Here is a 20,361-nt window from a genome sequence, read left to right on the forward strand (position 1 = left end):
CTATTGATTCTTCTTGTAAAGTAGTTTCTGTTAAAAGAAAACAGGATCCTTCCTTTCCTTAAAAGGTCAAGATTTTGCGGATGCAAGAATGGATATAGGATTTTTTTATTGATTCTGAGTGAGAGAAGAGCTCAGTTTCTGGTTCTCCCTGTGGTGGATTCTCTTCCTGTGAGACTACTCCTAGAATGTGCTAGTGTTTTCAGTGGGAGAACACTTGAGGTTTTTCAGTCTCTCAGAAATTAGTATGAGTTGTTACAGAATGATCCAGCACCTACATTGAAAAAGGTCTTTGGCTGAAACCAGTCTGTGACTGTGAAGACTTAGTCTTACTTCTCCTCATTTTGTGTGCTGGCTGTTTTTTCGATATTGGGTTTGTTACAAAATAACACAACACTCCACACCATTGTCTTGCAGCTACTAAGGCTTAACCATAAACCCAACATATTAGTCATAGGAGACTCCATTGTGAGAGACACAATATATGTGCCTCTCACCAGGCTGGATAAGGAGAAAGTTATGGTTAGTTGTTTGTCAGGTGCCAGAATCTGCCATATCACACATGCACTCAAGTCTCTCAGTAACAGGTACTGTTATGACTCTGTCATAGTCCATGTTGGAGTGAATGATTTGACTATATGAAGACAGGATCCCTATTAATTACTCTAACCTTTTAAAGTTTGAATGTCATATGGTCGACACCATATGATTGAGTTTTAAAAAGTTTGAAGGTGAAAAGCAATGGCTCCGTATGGCGCAGAATGGGAAAATTTCCCTTTCCTGCACTGAAGTGTGATCTCTGAGTTGGTATATTTAAGTAGCGCGGTTGTGGGGTGGTGCGAGGGGGCTTGCCCACCTGCTCAGAGCATTGAGGAAAGTTTTTTTTTAATTTATTTATTTATTTTCAGTGTTTCAAACTTCGCTCATATGTTGTCAAACATATGAGGTTTGAAGTTTTGAAACTTCGAATATATAATATAGACCCAATATTGAGACATGATTGAGCTCACTGATTATATGTCCCATGCAGGTATGTCCCTAGCCTTAAGCAGCATTCTGCCATCACCCAGAGTGATGCCTCAATACAAACAGAAAATGATTGACTTTAACAATTGACTTAGTTTGTGGTGTCATTCCAGGGGGATCCAGTACCTGATAGACAGACCACTATGCTTTGCTAGAGAAGGTGTGCATTTGTCTCACCTGAGCTTCTGGTAAAGGCCCTTGCCTCCCCCATAGTGCTTTTTTTAGGAAAAGTCTTGAACTCGATACTGCCAACTTAAACATTTCAACAAAACGCAAATTAAACGTCATGCTGCTAAACACTAGGTGTCTAAACATGAAAATGCACTCATTGCAAGCATTCTTAACCCTGGAAAATGCTGACATTTGTGCAGTCACAGAAACCTGGTTCAAAGCTGTGGAGAGCACCCCATCCTTACCTGGTTATTCATCCTATCATACATTCAGACCCCAAACTGTGGGCAGCAAAGCCGAAGGAGGTGGAGTTTCAATATATATTAAAGACACCCACAAACACATCTAGGCTGGTCAGACAGTATGATCCACAGGAGAGACTCCAGGTGCAGTTAACCATTGCCAAGACCCCTATTCAAGTCATAGCTAGCTATAGGCCCCCAAATTTGACTCAAGATGCCCACTCCACCTATCTGGACCGCTTCAAATCTATCAAGAGTCATCCCTTTACCCTGATCCTGGGCGACTTTAATTACCGAACCATAGACAGGAAAAACTACTCATGCCAGAACACAAATACCCAGAGATTCCTCAACTTTGTCAATGCAAATGCCTTGGAACAGCTAGTCGATAACCCCACAAAAGGTGATAATATCTTTGACTTGGTATTAACCAACATGAATAACCACTGCAGCTCCCAAGCAGTTTCATCTTCCCTGGTAAGATCCAACCATAAGGCGGTCAAAGTCAGCATCTCCCCTGACCCCCCCCACCCCCCCCAGCTAGGGTAAAAAAAAAACTTCTTCAAAGCCGATTACAACCTTCTTGAGGGATGGTATAAACAGCTTCACAGCCCCCTCCCCCTCTGTAGGAACTGGCACCAATGTCCAAATTTGCACCAAAGTACTATACGAGCATTTATATAGATGCATGGAATCAGGAATACCTGACTGGACAAAATCATCCTCCACAAGGAAGAGTAAAGCTGTCTAGTAGACATCTACAATAAATAAACTATATAACAAAAGGAAAAAATTGCCGTCCAGAACCAAGAAGGTGCAGGTGCCCAATTGGAAGCAATCTCTCTTTAGCCTGAACAAGCAAATAAGAGCATTAGTGAAATCCTCTAAAGCCAACTTTGAGTCCAAATTGGCCACATCTACAAGAGTCATCATAAAGCCTTCTTCACATATGTCTGCATTCTCAAAGGAAGCACCCAGATCTGTTCAGAACTGGTGGTCAAGGACACCACATACACAAATACTGTAGATATACCCAATCTACTGGCTGACAGATTCAGCAAAAACTTCAAACCCCCCCCCTCAGTAAATCATGACATCCCCAGTCCCTGCCCCCCACCCCTTATCTCTAGGAAACAGATCATCACTCCCCTCCCAAAGGCAAAAAATACAGCCTCCATGGGACCCGATAACATCCCAGGCTACATCCTACATGAACTCAGGCATGAACTTGCAGCACCATTAGGTACCCTATTCAGCCAAATCCTGAGTACCGGCTTTATCCCAGCCAAGTGGAGGACAGCCACTGTCATCCCTTTACACAAAGGTGGAGCTTCCACAAATTTGGGAAGTTACAGACCCATCAGGCTAACTAGCCTGATCTGCAAGGCCATGGAATAGATTATAATGGACCTTATTAACACTGGCATTGGCAGCCTCCAAACACTCGACCCCATAAAGTTTGGCTTTGTCAAGGGGAGGTTGTGTCTCTTAGATCTGTTTGACTTCTTTGAGATAGTCACCAAAGCCATGAACAAGGGGAAGACGGTGCACACTGCCTACCTTGACCTGGCCAAAGCCTTCAACACTATTCCCCACTCAGGCATAATAGATAAACTCTCTCAACTAGACATCAATCCATATGTTACTAGATGGGTAGCAAACTGGCTCACTGATAGAACCCACCTAATCAAAATAGGGGAGGCCACCACAAGCAGTAAACCTGTAATGAGCAGCATACCCCAGGGATCGGTCTTGGGGCCTCTGTTACTTGGGATATACCTCTCTGAGGTGCAGGCCAAAACCAGTGGGCCATGGCTGACCAAGTTTGCAGATGACTGCAAGCTGGCCATGGTCATCAGTTCCCCAAGTGATGTAGACATTCTCCAAGAGGGTCTCACCCAAACAAATGACTGGTGCCAGAAACTTGGCCACAAGCTGAATGCCAAAAATGCATCATCATCCCCGTTGGGGAGAGTGATGTCCCCACATATTATCACATTAATAACAAAGCCGTAAGTACGCAATCAGTAGTGAGGGATTTGGGCACCCAGGTTGATAGCAACCTGACTTTTAACCACCATGTTGCTTCCATTGTACGGAAAGCTTTCTACATGGCCCACCTCATAAATAAGGGTATCTCATCCAGGGACAAAGAGGACATAACATCCCCGTATTTTTCCCTTATAAAGCTAATTATTGAGTACAATGCCCCCTTCGGCATGTACCTTGCAAAGCACATGCAGCAGCTGGAGAGACCACAGAGATTCCTCACCAGGAGAATCCAAGGCCTCAAGATAGGCTAAAAGCTTTGTCCCTCTACTCAGTTTCATAAATATTCCTCAGAGGTGACCTCTGTCTGGCATATAAAGCAATCTCAGACCCCACCTTGGTGGGACTGCTGCATATCTGCAAGTCAAGTTCCAGTCGAGTAACCCATACGCACAACCTCGACCTGGTCTGTGATACCAATAGAACTTGTTGGCGGGACAGATTTGTATCCCAGAAACTCCCCCATCTGTGGAACAGACTCCCTGTCCACGTCAAGCAGAGTGCCTTATTATCCCTTTTTAAGCACATCCTGGATAACTGGAAGCAGAAAATACACCCCTGGGATTCCACCTGTGTCCCTACTGGGGCTTTGGGTACTGACTTGTCCAAACATGGGCTAAACTCTTGGCTAGGCTTATTAGGGCCTCAGGGCCAGTAGCCTAGTAACTTCCTATGATACTGTATTCTAGAACCTACACAATTTCTCCTCTTCTGTCTGCTTTACACAATGTGTATGTTACTGCTTGCAATTTTCCTGATAGACAACTGCTCCTAGGAAGGCAAATAGGATGTATGAAGTTCTTCAGTCTTTTACATTTTTATACACTATTTCCCAACCAGATGCAGCAGTTATAGCTTTAGTTGATCCCACTGTTGCTAAGCAATTCATTCCAATCCTACTCTTTCTGATAAGGATGGGAAAATTATTGACAGATGTGGGAAAAAGTGTATAGATGTTCATAGTGTTTCACTGTTGCAGTCATTACATATGAGTAATCTGCTGGCAGGTTGCCCTCAGTCGGCCTGATTAACAAAGTCTTGGATTCTGCATCAGTTGCTGTCCCTTCTTCCATGACGTCAGGTCATCAGGGGTATAAAACATGCAGCCGATGCCATTACATCAGTCTTTCTTGCCATGCGGTGCCTGAAGCAGAAGCAGTTCGCAAGTGCCGGTCGGCCGACTCCTGCAATTTTCGTTTTCGAGTTTCAGAACCAAAGTCTTCAACTAAAAAGCTAAGTACCCCGTTGGGGAAACTTTTTCTTGCTCCTTACCGATGTCAGTAAAAGTTAATAATTGCATTACTTGTGGGAAGCAAACACCTCATAAGGATTTTCATTTGTACTGTATTCCTTGCCTAGGCCCTGACCACAACGTACCTTGCTCTCGGTTTTGTGCTAAATTTAATCAACACACTATTAAACGTTGGTATATTTTTGCTTCTAAATATTTTGGCTCATGCTTAAATTATCCAGAAATGTCATCTGTTAGCAATCCGACTACCAGAATACCTAAAGAAAGGAAAGAAAAAGACAGAGACAGGCTGTCAAGGTCCAAAACTGACGACGACGCTTCTCCTAAGCCAGTTGCCAGTTCGCCGGTACTCAGTGAGGCGCTTTCGCAGCCCCTGATACCCGCTACTTCTGATTTGCAGGCCTCTACTGAGACCCATTCAGAGTCCTGTATGCTGCGAGATGCTTCAGTTATGGAACCCACGGATATCTCTACCTTAGATGGGTCTGGAGCCGCTGTGCAGGCACCGGCTTCTGAGGGTGTTTTCAGGCTTACAGATTTGTATATTAGACCGACGCCATCTTCAAAACTAAGGCCAAAATCTAAAACTATCTCTAAAAATCCGATGCCTGGGCCACATGTGCAGGCCCCTATGCTTAAAAAACAAATGATCAAAATAGCTGAAGATTTAATTACTCTTATCAGGGGTAGCCACCCCCCCCCCCCCTTCAAAGAGGCTTAGGCAAGACATAGAATCCTGTTCAGAAGATTCATAATCAGTTTCTTCTGACTTTTCTAATGAACAGGATTTGTCTATATCTACTTATGAGAACTCTGATGCAGAAGATTCCATTCCTTCTGCTTCTCCCCCTGAGGATTTTTCTTTTGGGAAAACTTTACATACCTTAAGGGAACATTTCCACTGGGAAAGTCAGGATTTCTCTGAATCTAAAAAGAGACTAAGGGATTTTCTTCTTCTTCCTCAGCATAGGCCTTTGGCTATACTTCCTGTTTTAGACATTGTTGATGTTTTTTCAGAATTTAGTATGGCTCCTGATTCACTGCCTCCAGCTCCTTGTAAGCCAGACAGATACTACAGGGTTCCTGACTCCCACAAATTCCTTTTCAAAAATCCAATTGCAGATCCTGAAACCATTTCTCAGGGTCCCAAAGGCATTAAGGCCTCTACTGCTAAAAATCCTACCCCTTCTGATAGAGATTCCAGGACACTGGATAGATGGGGTAAGAAGGTTTACACTTCAGCAACATTAGCAATCAGGGCTTTAAACTGTCAATTTCATATGCTTAAATATCAATAGCATATCACAGGACTGCTTAAACAGAAAATGATGTTAATTTCTGACTGTGTGGAAAATAAAGATTTACAGGATTTATTGCATTCAGCTGAACAAGTTGGAAAACATACTTTGCAATGTGGTTTTGATTCTTTGGAGGCCTCCTGCAGGGCTGCTGTAACTGGGTCTGTGCTAAGAAGGCATGCTTGGCTCAAAGAGCACATTCTGCCTGATCATGTTAAAGCAAAATTGTTGGATGCTCCTTTGCAACAGGACCGTCTCTTTGGTAATAAGGCTGAAGAAGTTTGAAAAAAGATGGAAGATAAAGCTAAATCTATGCAAACTGTGAAAGATTTCTTACAAGTGCAACCTCCAAGATTTAGTAGGCACTGGCCTACTAAGAACTGGTCCTTTCCAGTTCCTTCGAGAGCCACTCAAGTCAAATCCAGACATTCCAAAGGCTCCAGGTTTCAGTCACAAGGGACTTTTAGAACAAAACAATGGGGTGCCTCCTCCTCCTCCAAATATGGAAACAACAAGGCACCTCCCTATGGTAAGCAGGCTCAATGACTTTCCTTTACACTTACCAAGCACTTACCTTTTAGCCGCCCCTTTGGGGGGAAACTGGCACTTCATGCAAGAAACTGGAAACTTATAACCCAGGACAAATGGGTTCTAAATATAGTATCCCAGGGATTCAGATTTTATTTCCACACGTTGCCAATCCCAAACATATGGGCAAACCTGCCCCCAATCAGTGGGCAGAGGCCCAGAAACAAGTACTGTCCCTCATGAACATGGGGGCTATTCAACCAGTACCAGAAGAGGAAAAGGGACAAGGTTTCTATTCAAGACTTTTCCTGGTACCCAGAAAAGACAAATCATGGCGTCCAATTCTGGATTTATCTACTCTAAACACGTTTCTGGCCATTCCAAAATTCAAGATGCTGACTCTTCAACAGTTACTTCCTATGCTAGGCAAAGATGCCTGGTTGGTAACTCTGGACTTAAAAGAGGCTTACCTGCATATCCCAATCAGAAAATCTTGCAGAAGATACCTCCATTTCAAAGCAGGCTACTTGCATTACCAGTTCTCTGCACTGCCCTTTGGCTTATCTACTGTGCCCAGGGTCTTCACAAAGTGCCTGGCTCCAGTAATTGCATTTTGCAGGCAAAGAAATATTCAAATATATCCATACCTGGACGGTTGTCTAATTCAGGCAGAAAACAGGGGCATTCTTCTAAAACATCTGGTGTTTGTAAAAAGGGTTCTAACTTGTCTAGGGTACACCATAAATGAAAAGAAATCACAACTGGTACCCTCTCAAAAAATCACATTCCTGGCTGCAAGCTTGAATACAACTGCCCAGAGGGCTTACCTTATGCCGGAAAAGCAAATTCATTTGGTAACTTACTTCAAACAGGTTGTCACAAAAACCCTGATATCTGCAAGACAAATTCTGAAAACCTTGGGGTTCATGGCCTTATGAGGAAACTTCAGTGGTACTTAAAAAGTTTATGGAGTCAACATTGTCACACCCTGGAAACAATGATTCCTGTCATACCTTGCCTGCAACTAGAGTTCCTATGGTGGGCAGAGGCCTGCCACCAAAGCAAGGGACTGCCATTCACTCCATCCCCTGCCGCCCAAACCCTAATTACAGATGCATCAGACCATGCTTGGGGGGGGGGGCATCTGGGAGGGAAGTGCATTCAGGGCAAATGAAGCCCAAATCAAATGCACCTTCATATCAATCAAAAAGAGATGCTAGCTGTACAGAATGCACTGACAGCCTTCAAGGACTACCTTCAACCAGGACAATTAATGATGAAGACAGACAGCACCACAGTTATGTGATACATAAACAAGCAGGGGGGTGCACACTTCTACCCCCTTTGCAGACTAGCCATGGCATTATGGAACATGGCCTTGACCTATCAAATTCAACTACAAGCTCAATTCCTGCCAGGAAAGCTGAATACTCTGACAGACAAACTAAGCAGAAATCTCATGGACCTACATGAATGGAAACTGGAACCATGGATTTTCAACATGTTGACACGCAAATGGGGGAGTCCAGACATGGATCTTTTTGCCTCACCCCAGAATTATCAGTTGGACAAATTCTGCACAAGAACTCATCACAAAAAAGCCTGGAAAGTGGATGCTCTATCATTCAGCTGGAAAAACCTATCAGTCTATGATTTTCCCCCCTGTGCCTCTGCTCTCCAAAGTTCTACTAAAAGTCAAAACACAACAAACCAAAAATTATTTTGATTGCTCCAGACTGGCCTCACCAACACTGGTACCCACTCCTGCGGAATGTGTCACACCTTCCACCGTGGCACCTGCCTCAGACACCTTACTTACTGTCTCAACAGAACAACCAAATTCTGCATACTCGGCTCCAAACTTTGAATCTTGCAGCATGGCTAATCACCTAAATTCACCCTTAACATCCCTCAGCATACCTGTGATGGATGTCATTTTGGAGGCAAGAAGGTCTAGTACTAGAAAATCTTATGTTGACAAATGGAAAAGATTCTGTGCCTGAAATCAATCACAAGGGATTAGCACAGCAGTGCCCAGTATTCCTCAGATTTTACAATACTTAACTGACATGCTTCATAAGGGCCTGTCCTTTTCTTCCATAAAAATCCATGCCTCTGCCATTTCATTACAACACAGAACCTCCCCTCTTCTCTCATCCTCTGCTAAAGCAGTATCTCAGAGGGGCCAAAAACTTAAGACTACCCAGGAGAGCACCAACCCCTGCCTGGGACCTCAATTTTGTATTGGAAAAACTCACTCTCCCTCCTTTCGAGCCAGCTGCTACTGCAGACTTAAAATTTCTCTCCTGAAAAGCAGCTTTCCTTTTAGCAGTCACTTCAGCTAGAAGGATTTCCGAATTACAGGCTCTTATGGCAGTGGAGCCTTTCATTATTTTTCATGCGGACAGGGTGTCTCTCAGGACCAATCCATCCTTCATGCCTAAGGTGGTATCCAGTGTGGCTCTTAATCAGACCATTCATTTGCCAACTTTCTTTCCCAATCCACAGAGCATGGGGGAGCGGATTCTGCATTCCTTGGATCTACACAGACAACTTAGATTTTACTTAAACAGGACAAAATCTCTAAGAAAATCTGAACAACTGCTGGAGGCATTTGCTGCAGGGGCAGAGGGAAAGGCTATAAGCCATTGTATTTGTTTCTGTTGTTATATGCACCATGGTAAGGCTATCCCCCAGGGGATCAGATCTCATTCCACCAGGGCTGCATCTACTTCCACAACCTTTCTCAGAGGTGTTCCTACCAGAGACATTCTAGAAGCTGCTACCTGGAGCTCAGTTCATGCATTCACCAAACATTACCATTTACCTATCTTCTCTAAATCCAGAGCTGGCTTTGCCACTGCTGTCCTGCAGGGTCTTATAGCTGGTTCTAATGCTATATAAATCCATCCTCCCAACCATAGCTTTGGGAATCTACCCAAATGTAATGACTGCAACAGTAAAACACGAAGAACATAGTACAGTTGTGTACACTTACCATAAATGTAGATGTTCAAGTGTATTCACTGTTGCAGTCCTGGTTACCCTCCCTCTCTTACTATACCTCTACTTTCCTTTACTATGCTTAAAAGCCTTTTTGGTGTATTTGCTTTTGTTTGGAGGTATATTTTTGTGTTTTTAATTACTTAAATATTTGGCTCTCCATTTGGGGGGCACCTGTCATCTGGGGCAAGAAAAACTGATGTAATGGCATCGGCTGCATGTTTTACACCCCTGACTACCTGATGTCCTGACGTCATGGAAGAAGGGACAGCAACCGACGCAGGACCCAAGACTTTGTTAATCAGGCTGACTGAGGGCAACCTGCCAGCAGATTACCCAAATGTAATGACTGCAACAGTGAATACACTTGAACATCTACATTTATGGTAAGTGTACACAACTGTACTTTCTGCAACTTTGATTTTCAGCATTTTAAATTTCCAGGCACATAAGTTAGTTTTATTTATTTCTTTTTTTATTTATTTTATTTAACATTTGTTAACTGGGAAAGTCAGACTTGGAACTAAGCCAGTTTTCATCAGAGGCCTTGGCAGAAACGCTCTAGATGCATGTCTTTGTAATGTGGGAGGAAACTAGAGCACCCAGAGAAAACCCACATGAATACAGGGAGGACATACAGACAACACACAGAAGGCATCTCAGCCAAGAATCAAACCAGAGAACCTCTTGCTGTGAGGCAACAATGCTACCGTTGCACCACTGCCCCGTCCAAAGTTTGTTCTGAAAAGTTGTGAAAATGAGTAATGTTTTCTTCCTGTTTATAGATGTTTACTAGGCTAATGACCACAAGGACCTATTTAAGCTTTGCCATGCATCCCAAATCTCTGTCAAGTTCTGGTACCCTTGGTAAGTGTAATCAGGGGTTGGGAGATGAAACATTTACAAACAGGGGCCTGGGTGATGAACTATTAACAGGTTGCCTGTGTCCATTAGAGACATAGGTGACAAACCAGGGGTGAAGTTCCTATTCCCCATCCAGTTGTCCAAGTCACACTTGAATTGGGTTAGGGAGGCACTCTGCTTCACACAGATAGGGAGCCTGTTCCAGGGAAGGGGTGGTCTCTGAGATACATACCTGTCTGTCCAGCAGGTCCTAGTTATACCACAGGTAAGGTTTAAGTTTTTATAATGGGTAATTCTGTTTCTGCTTGTTTTGTGGATATGCAGGAAATCCATCAGAGTGGAGCCTGACAATACCTTGTATGCCTAGATCTCCCCTCAACAGCCTGTAGGAGACAGAATACAAGGATATGGCCTTGAGGCGGTCTGCATAGCACATGTTACATATGTCTTGTTTCTTTGAGCAAGGAGCTTGTGTGGGCATGACAGTTGTTGGATATGCCTGGTTAGGCACATACCAAAAGGGACATTGTACTCAATGATAGGTCTGAGGAATGCAGAATACAGAGTAGAACAATGACTTCCTTGGACCTAGATGCCATACCTTTGTTTATAAGTTGCAAACATAGAATGATTTCCTCACTAATGTAGACATGCAATAGTCAAAGGCTAGGTTACTGTTTATGTGTGTCCCCAAGTCCCTGCCTGCTGGGTCAACTCTTAGGGGTGTCTTGTCAGTATCATTGAGCTGATGATGTCAGTTTTCATTCATTCCTCAGCAGTTGGGTTCAGATCTGACTTGGCTGTAATTTTAGCTCATGACCACCAAAAAACTCTCAAGCTCCTTCCTTACCTATAATGCACCAACCCCTAACATACCTCAGATCTCATTTGCCACTTTCGCATTTGGACATGGTCACCTTGAGCTCTTGAATAACTTTAGTGAAGAGATAAGTTTATATCTATTTTTATCTTTTTCGTATAAGATTAATTTTTGTATTATCAGTCATCCCTTTTGCACTGTTCTGGTGTAATCTTTTTACCATAATTGATATTTTTTTCTTTCCTTTTTCCCTCTCACACTTTTTTAGTGTAACTCTTCTTACCATTGCTGGTAATCCCTTATTTCCTTTTCTACAAAAAAAACAAAAACAAAAAAAAAACTTATTCTCTATTTTTTATTTTAAAATTTTTGAAAAAGGTCCTTGTGGGTTTAAGAAGTGCCAGAAATGCAGCCAAGTTGCCCCTATCCAATGCACATGTTGTTGTTTGTCTTTCGGCTTTTTCCCGGTAAGGGGTCACCACAGACGAACTCCGGTCCACTAATGATTGGCAGTAGATTTTTTACGAAATGCCGAGGTGCCAGCTCGACGCCCAACCTTCAACGAAGGCATGCCCATTTACGCACGCATGTCTTTTGAACGCTACCTAACCGGGGAGAGGACATGCAGACTCCACACAGAAGGCACTCCCACACCAAGCCGAGAATCAAACGGGAGAACCTCTTGCTGTGAGGTAACAATGCTACCGCTGTACCACTGCTGAAGTCCCTGTCCAATGCACATGCCTTGTGTGTATATTGTTTGGGACCAGATTATTTTCAGGTTGACTGTTAGATTTGTAAGGTATTCAATCCGCAAGCTGTAGTGGACAGGAAAAATAAATTAATCTTAAAAGGATTGCTACCCACATCCTTTACAGTGGCTATTGCTGGGGCTCAACCCCTCCAAATCCAAATCAAAGTTGCATTCATCTAAACTTTCAAGGCCTTCAGGATCCTCGACTTCCTTGTCGGATCCTACCACAGAACCACCAAGGAAGAAACATAAGTTGGATCTAAAGACTGCTCCTACTCAGCCAGTGTCAGAGCTGACAAAGGCCTCCTTGGATCCTAGCTCTTCGGATACAAACCCTTTACTCAGAGCAAGGTGCTCACCATCTATGACACAATAACCTCGAGAGTACCGTCACCATTTCTTGAATCCTGCCGGCGCTCTAGGTCACCATTGCTCACTTCCTGCCATTCTTCCAGAAGTCTGACTGAGGATGACGTGGACAGGATGATGAGGAAATTCCTTTTGGTGCAGATTCAGATGGGTCTTCTCCCAGCTCCTACCCCTTTGGGTCAGGAAGCCCTAGTTTGTACTACTCCACCAGTATCAAGTTCCTACTCCAATCCAACCTAGCTTTTTGGAGCTCTTTGATCTGAGTTGACCAAGAGCATCTGGATTGGATCCAAAGATGTCAGTATCAACAGTTTTGGAGCCGGACAACTCTCACAGCCAAAGCGTCTCTGTTAGATCTGAGGCATTAGAGTTGACTCCGAAGTTTTCTAAGCCATCTCTTCCTTTCAGAGATGCCACACTGGACAGCTCAGCACCAGCCTCCACCTCAGGTGGACTGCCTTTGGGGCAGGGGGATGATGGAGTGGAAGCAAGGTTTCTCAGCTCTGTTGGCTTCCTTCTCCCTGGAGCATTCTGCCTTTGAGGTGGAGAGAGTTTTCTCTGCTTCTGCAGAACAGACAGCTCCTATCCCATCAGATCTTCTCTCTGGATGCCTTGTGTCTCTGTGCCTTGAGCCCCATCATTCTATGCCACAGGGACAGCCAGCCTAAAGTCTCCAGGTTAACCACCAGGGTATTACAATCTCTTCTGAAACTTTTCTCTGGTGTGGAGTAATGTAGCCCTTCCACCAAGGAAGTCCCTAGGAAAAGGAAGTGTAAGAGGAGGGACCTAGACTCCCCTCAGGAGTCAATCACAGAAGATGCTGATTTCGATGAAGGGAAAGGGTCCCAAAGATAACCACCTGAATTCATATGTTTTGGAGACATCCTTGAGATCCATAACCAGAGGGGTGGTTTGTCTAATGATAACCCTTCTCCACTGGAATCAGTATTCCTAAAGGCCTTTGAGGCTGGCCCGTCTACCTCCTTGGTAACTTTGCCTGCTGATGACCTCATTGACTTGATCTCTAGGTGGGCATGAAAGGAGCCTGACTCAGTTGAGTCAGTCCCCAAAAGACCAGATTGGTTTCTGGCACCACCTGTAGGAAGGGAATTTTGGAGCAACAGAGTTCTCGTAGATGCTATGGTCTTGGCATTGTCCACCAAGAAGGAACTTGCTGAACAGAGTCCTTCTGTCCATCCCATTAACAGGGAGTCTAGGGCATTAGACAGATATAGGAAATGTGTGTATGCTTCAGAGACTTTTGCCCTCAGGTCTCTGAACTACCTTGCACACTTTGAGACTGCAAAAAGACTTGATAAAGGAACTGTCAGAATCTAGTAATGGGACTCAGATTTCTGTGGCCTCACAGTTGGCAAACCTACAATCTGTTTATAATTCTTCCATGAGGCTTATCTCTCATAACGCTGATGGTACCACAAGGGTAGTAGGCTCAGGCATTTCCATCAGGAGACATGCCTGGATGTGCTTGTGTGATTTTGGGGAGCCCTTCAAGTCCTTGTTCATCAATGCACCCTTTGACAGAAATTTGTTATTTGGCCCTAAGGTGAAGAACACACTCTCCAGGTGTGAGCAAAATGAGAAGACCCTCTCTGCAGTGGGAGTATGTTTTTTGAGCACTCAAAGGACCTTCTCCGGGAACCAACTAGGAGGAAGAAAAATGTTGTTTAAGAATTCTCACTGTCCTTTCCAAGATCAATGTGGAGATAGTTCCCCAGAAGCAGAGGAGGGAAGTCAAATGGAAGGCTCTGCCATGCTGCAGGGGAGGTCCGCAGAACCAAGGGTCTAGAGATTCTTTCTATGACAGGACCCTACCAGTGCTCCTGAAAGGAAGCCCAATTGTCCCCCTCTGGAGGCAATTGGGGGTCATTTGTCCCTGCACCAGAGAGCCTGGCTAGACATAACAAAAGATACATGGATGCAGAGGATTATTTCCAGAGGGTACATAATTCCTTTTTCCCTTCCACCTCCATCTGTATGCAAATTTCCCAATGTTCTACCCAGTCTGAGGAAAGCAGAAACACTAGAAATACAAAAGCTTATAGAAAGAAGAGTCATCCAAGAGGTCCCAACAGACAAGATTGAATCCAAAACTTACCCAAGATTCTTTTTAATGCCAAAGAAAACAGGGGACTGGAGACCAATTTTGGATCTCAACAATTTGAACAAATCAGTTCAGTATACAGAGTTTCTGATGGTCATAGTTCAGTCCATTCTGCCCTTCTTGCACAAGGATGACTGGATGTGCTTGATAGATCTTCAGGATGTGTACTATCACATAAAGGTGAATAGACAATCCAGAAGGTATCTACGCTTCTGGTTGGGAGCAAGTCATTACCAGTTCAGAGCACTGCCCTTTGGCCTCACCTCAGCCTCCCAGGGTGGTCACATCCATGGCAGTGGTAACATAGACTTCAGACTGCAGGGATGCTGAGTATTTCAGTATCTGGATGAGTGGCTCGCCAATGCCCCAACAGACATCTACTAGTAAGAGACCAAGATCAGGTACTCCAGACTTGTTCCCTTTTGGGGCTAACCATTAATTACAACAAATCTCCATCTCAAACATTGGAATTCATAGGAGCAGTTTTCAACACGGTATCAGTGACGGCTTTTCTTCCTCTCTCAAGAGTACAAACAGTCAGATTCCAGGTCAGAAAAATAATTCACAATACTACAATCTCAGCCTGACTGATTGTACAAGCCTTGGGATCAGTGTCTGCAGCTATAATCCTAGTTCATATGGCAAGATTTTACATGAGAATTCTTCAATGGATGTTAGCAACACAGTGATCTATTCTTTACCAACACGTCAGCCCAAATAAGAATCTCTCAGACAGGCAAGTGATACCTTTGGTGGGAGCTTCAATCAGATCAGGTTCTACAAAGCCGTCCTTTCATTCTTACTCAACCCAAGGGCATAGTGACCATGGGTGAATCCCAGATTGGGTGGAGGGGGCCCTTCCTGGTGGAAACTGTGTGTGGCACTTGATCCCCTGAAGATGTCAATACGCATATCAATGTCCTGGAAATGACTGCAGTGCTCTTAATGTTGCATGCCTTCCAAGACTGTCTCCCTTTTGGGACAATCGCAATTCAGACAGACAATATCATTAGTCTGGTACATCACCAAACAAGGAGGAACCATATCTTACTGCTTGTGTTGAAGGTCTAAGAATGTGGCAGTGGGCGATCTCATCCAACTGACCTGATAGCAATGCACATTCTAGAGAATTCCAGTGTGATAGCAGACAAATTGAGCAGGTCCATTCTACTACCTCACAAGTGGTGTCTCAACATGGAAATGGCAGAAATTATTTTTCACTGATGGGGCCAGCCTTGCTGTGACCTATTTGCATCTCCAGTGCAGTCCTTTGACTGTCTGATTGCTGTCCTTATCCATTATTTTTGGCAAGTTAATGCCGTATTCAGTCTCTGCCACAATTTTCCATGCTGTAGAAAATAGAATGCCATAAATGGAATTCTATCTGAAAGAGAAAAAAAAAACTTAATCAGACAAAGGTGGATTTGTCCTCTTGGATGTATCATTCTAATTTGAGAGACCAGTGGGGTGGGTACGGATCATAAGTGCTCATATAGGGAATGAATAAGAAATGTGTAAAGAGGTACTGTGTAGTATAACTACTGATCAACAAAACAGCAAGCACAGCTATTTTCATGCTACAGCTTGTTGCTCAAAGTATGTGCGCTGATCCATACTTATGTCAACAGCTGAGAAGGGCTTACCAGCAATGAATGTTTTGCACTGCAAATGAAGGGTGAAATTGCATTGTACGAATCCTCACTCCTTGGTCTAGATGTAGATATTATGTTTAAAAGAAGAGATAGCCTCCCATTTACAATAGTGATGGTTTCCAGTGCCTCAGAGATGGTCAGTAACCCCGTATCAGTCTCCCAGCACTTTCTGATGGTGTAGCATTCCACAACATTTAGAATGCACATATCCTAATGGTATGCATCTTGCATCAAATAATTGATTAGTATTAACTGGCAGTTGCTAGCAGCAAAGCAAGAAGTTTTGTTTTACAGACTCAGTAAACTCACATTTGTTCTTCTGTTTATGGTCCGTATTTGCTTTTTGTCAGAGTTTGTGGTACTACAGATATATTGTACAGACCTTGCTTTATTGCTTGTCCCAAAAAGCTGAGCATAGAGCTGTTATACAACTAAGCAATGTTTTTGTTTTTCTCCACCCTGTCTTACAGAGTTAGAAATTAGACGACAGAAGAATCTGATCCCACCAGGAGTCGTTCTTCTTACTGTTGAAGATCCCAAGAGCCACGTTGGCAGTGGTGGTGCCACACTCAATGCTCTCCTTGTTGTTGCAGAACACCTCAGTGCCAAGGCTGGCTACACAGTAAGTATACAAGCTCTAGGAATCTTAAGTGACCAAGTACCAGTATTAGGTCTTGGCAAGTAAGTTCACATGGACACATTTATCACAACAGGAACTAAAGGGGGACGCTGTAAATGACTGCCAACTATAGTAGTGTCTTGGGCTCTGTATATTTCAAGCAGAGTAGTGTTTTGCCAGGTTTCTACGATCAATAATGTAACTGTGAATAGTCTGATCCCAACTTACCAGATAATGAGACATTACCAGTCTTATTTTTCTTAAGTAAGCATTGAGCCTGTTCTTATGCATGAGTCAGTTGTAGGGATAGAATTGTGACTTGCTTAGGTTCATCAGTTCATGTGCAGACATTCTTACAATTATCCTTGGGCTTACTGGATATGCCAGGCACAGCTGCAGTTCAATAAACCTTTTTTGTTAGGCACATGCTACACACCTACCCCACGGCTGTGACCTCAAACAGTATAGCTTTCATTCCCAACAGTCTTCTCTAGTCATAATCTTCTTGGAGGTAGCCATACCAGTGACTGGGGTTCAGAAATATTCCTATAAGTTGATAAATGCTCAGAAGAGTATTTAGTTCCAAATATTCCAAGTAAGTGTATATAGCAAATAAATTGTTGGTTGGGGGTTAAAACTCCAAGACAGCATCCAGAACACTGTTTGTCTTTCGGCTTTTCCCAGTTAGGAGTCGCCACAGCGGAACTCCGGTCTGCTAATGATTGGCAGTTCTTTTTATGGTATCGAGTTGCCAGCCCGACGCCCAACCCTCAACGAAGGCACGCCCATTCAACGCATGTCTTTCGAACACCCACTCGACCGCGGGGAGGACATGAAGACTCCATACAGAAGGCACTCCCAACCCAAGCCGAGAATCGAACGGGAGAACCACTTGCAGTGAGGTAACAATGCTACCGCTGCACCACCGCGGAAGGTATCCAGAATATGTTTTCAAAAGGATCCATAAGCTTAGGAGAAATGAATGCACAATTCCAGTACTTCAATGTGTGTGTGTGTGTGTGTGTGTGTGTGTGTGTGTGTGTGTGTGTGTGTGTGTGTGTGTGTGTGTATATATATATATATATATATGGGTCCACTACGGAAGACCGAACGCCCATATTACCGATGCTTGGAATCCCGAGACCAGATGATCGCAAGACCAGAAGCACGAATTTCATAATCCTGATGTTCGGAGATTTTGAGTTAGCGCTTCTGGTGTTGCGGTTCAGGTAAGTATGTGTGTGTAAGTGTGTTTGTGAGGGGCTTTAGTGTGTGTTGTGACTGTGGTATGTGTGGGTGTGAGTTTGTCTTGTTTCTCACATGGGGGGTGCAAGGGGGCTTGCCCCACCAGCTTAAATATAGTGTAAGTTTATTCGTTTGATTGTGGGGGGAAGCTGTGTCTCTGTGTATGTGTGTACTGTATGTGTTACAAACGTTCACAATTTTGAATTTCGCACTTGTGGTCTGTCGGTCTTGTAGTCTTTCAGGTATTTGGTCTTGGGTTTATGGCCGTCGGTATTGTGGGTTTTCGGTAATGTGTAGTGAACCCACACACACACACACATATATATATATATATACTTGACTATTTATTTTATATATATATATATATATATATATATATATATATATATATATATATATATATATATATATATATTATATATATATATATGCACCACAATATAAGGTCAAAATGACTTCAACAATTGGCTAAGCTTCTGGTGTCATTCAAAGGGGATCCAGTATCTGTCTGCCTGGGACGACATGATTGACAGACCATGATGCTTTGCCAGAGATGGTCAGCACATGTCGCGCCTGAGATTCAGGTTACTGGCTAAGGCTCTTGTCACCCATAAAGTGCCTTTTTTAGGCAAAGTTCAAAGGACAAAACCACCACCGTAACAGGTACAAGCATGCAAATTCTGAAGGTAATGCTACTCAATGCTAGAAGTCTAAACCAAAAATGCACTCTCTCGAGGCACTCCTAAAAATGGAGAACATCGATATCTGTTCAGTAACTGAGACCTGGTTCAAGGCTCCAGAGTGCACCCCTGCAATACCAGGCTACAACTCTTACCACACTTTTCAGCCACCAAACCAGGACCGAAAAACTAAAGGTGGCGGAGTGTCCATATTCACCAAGGATATTCACACCACAAGGCTAGTTGCCCAACACAATGCGTCTGAAATTCTCCAGGTGCAACTAACACTAGGTAGGACTGCAATCCAAATTATAGTTTGCTACAGATCCCCCACCATGTCCCAAGATTCTCACTACACCTTTCTAAACATACTGGAAAATATTAAGATACAACCAAACATCCTAATACTGGGTGATTTCAACTACCCTGCCATTAACTGGGAAAACTACTCCTGTACCAACACCTTTGCCCACGCCCTGGATCAACTAATCCATAGTCCCACCAGGGGCTCCAATATCCTAGACTTAGTCATTACCAACATGGGAAATCGATGCTCCACACCTATGGTCACCCCCTCGTTGGTCAGGTCTGAACATAAGCTAATCACCCTAAAAAACTTCTCCAAAGCCAACTTCATGCTACTCAAGTCAGAAGTGACAAACTTCATGACACCCATGCAGACGGGAACTGAATGTTCGACTGCTGAATCCTACACTAAGGTACTGTATGAGCACATCCACTCATGCATGAATCGTGCCATCCCAAATAGAACCAAGATACTCTCCTCCAAAAAAAAGGAAGCCAGTCTGGTGGTCCCCTGCCATAAACAAACTTTACAACAAATGGAAGAAACTGTTGCAGAAAATAGGAAAATCCCAGGATGCAAAAACTCCCTTACTAGCCTCAGTAAGAAGCTGAGATCCCCCATAAAATCCTCTGAAGCTAGTTACGAAAATAAAATTGCCAAATATTCCAAAGACAACCACAAGGCATAATATAACTATGTCAACAATCTAAATGGCAATGCTCAGATCTGCTCTGAGCTACAAGAGAATGGCATTAAATATACTGATCCCAAGGATATTGCCAGTAACCTGGCAGATCAATTCAGTGCCAACACTAAGGGACTCTGGCTAACAAAGTTCGCAGATGACTGCAAACTGGGAGCCATTATTGAATCCCCAAATGATGTGGATACTCTACAAAAGGGCCTTACAGAAACAGATGGTTGGTGCCAGAGCCATGGGCTCAAGCTCAATGCCAAGAAATGTATAGTTATCCCCTTTGGGAAAAAACATGTACCCGTGAATTACCACATAGATGGCAGTACACTAAACACCGAAAGTGTGATAAGAGACTTAGGGACACAGGTGGACAGTGGTCTCATCTTCGATAACCACATCACCACAACATTCAGGAAATCCTTCTATGTGGCACACCTCATCACTAAGGGCTTTTCATCCAGAAAAAAGGAGATCATTGTCCCACTGTACTCATCCTTCATTAGACCCATTATAGAATACAAAGTCCCATTTGGGATGTACCTCTCAAGAGATCTGCAACAACTGGAAAGGCTGTAGAAATACCTCACTAAAAGAATCACAGGCCTAAAGCAGATGCCCTACGCTGACCGCATTAAAAAACTCCAGCTATACTTTGTTGCATATCTT

The 20,361-nt window shown here is 43.5% G+C and overlaps 1 protein-coding gene across 1 annotated transcript in view; it reads left to right on the forward strand.

Annotated features, from left to right (window-relative positions):
• The window catches only part of FCSK (fucose kinase), a 1,855,962-nt gene that overhangs the window by 458,732 nt on the left and 1,376,869 nt on the right, over window positions 1–20,361 (forward strand). Inside the window, exon 2 of the mRNA XM_044081314.1 lies at window positions 16,618–16,769. Coding sequence (XP_043937249.1) covers window positions 16,618–16,769 — 152 coding nt within the window. The remainder of the gene's footprint in view (window positions 1–16,617; window positions 16,770–20,361) is intronic.

The sequence above is a fragment of the Protopterus annectens genome, chromosome 8.part0 (assembly GCF_019279795.1).
Source record: "Protopterus annectens isolate FY-2018-M chromosome 8.part0, PAN1.0, whole genome shotgun sequence".
NCBI classification, from domain to species: domain Eukaryota; kingdom Metazoa; phylum Chordata; order Ceratodontiformes; family Protopteridae; genus Protopterus; species Protopterus annectens.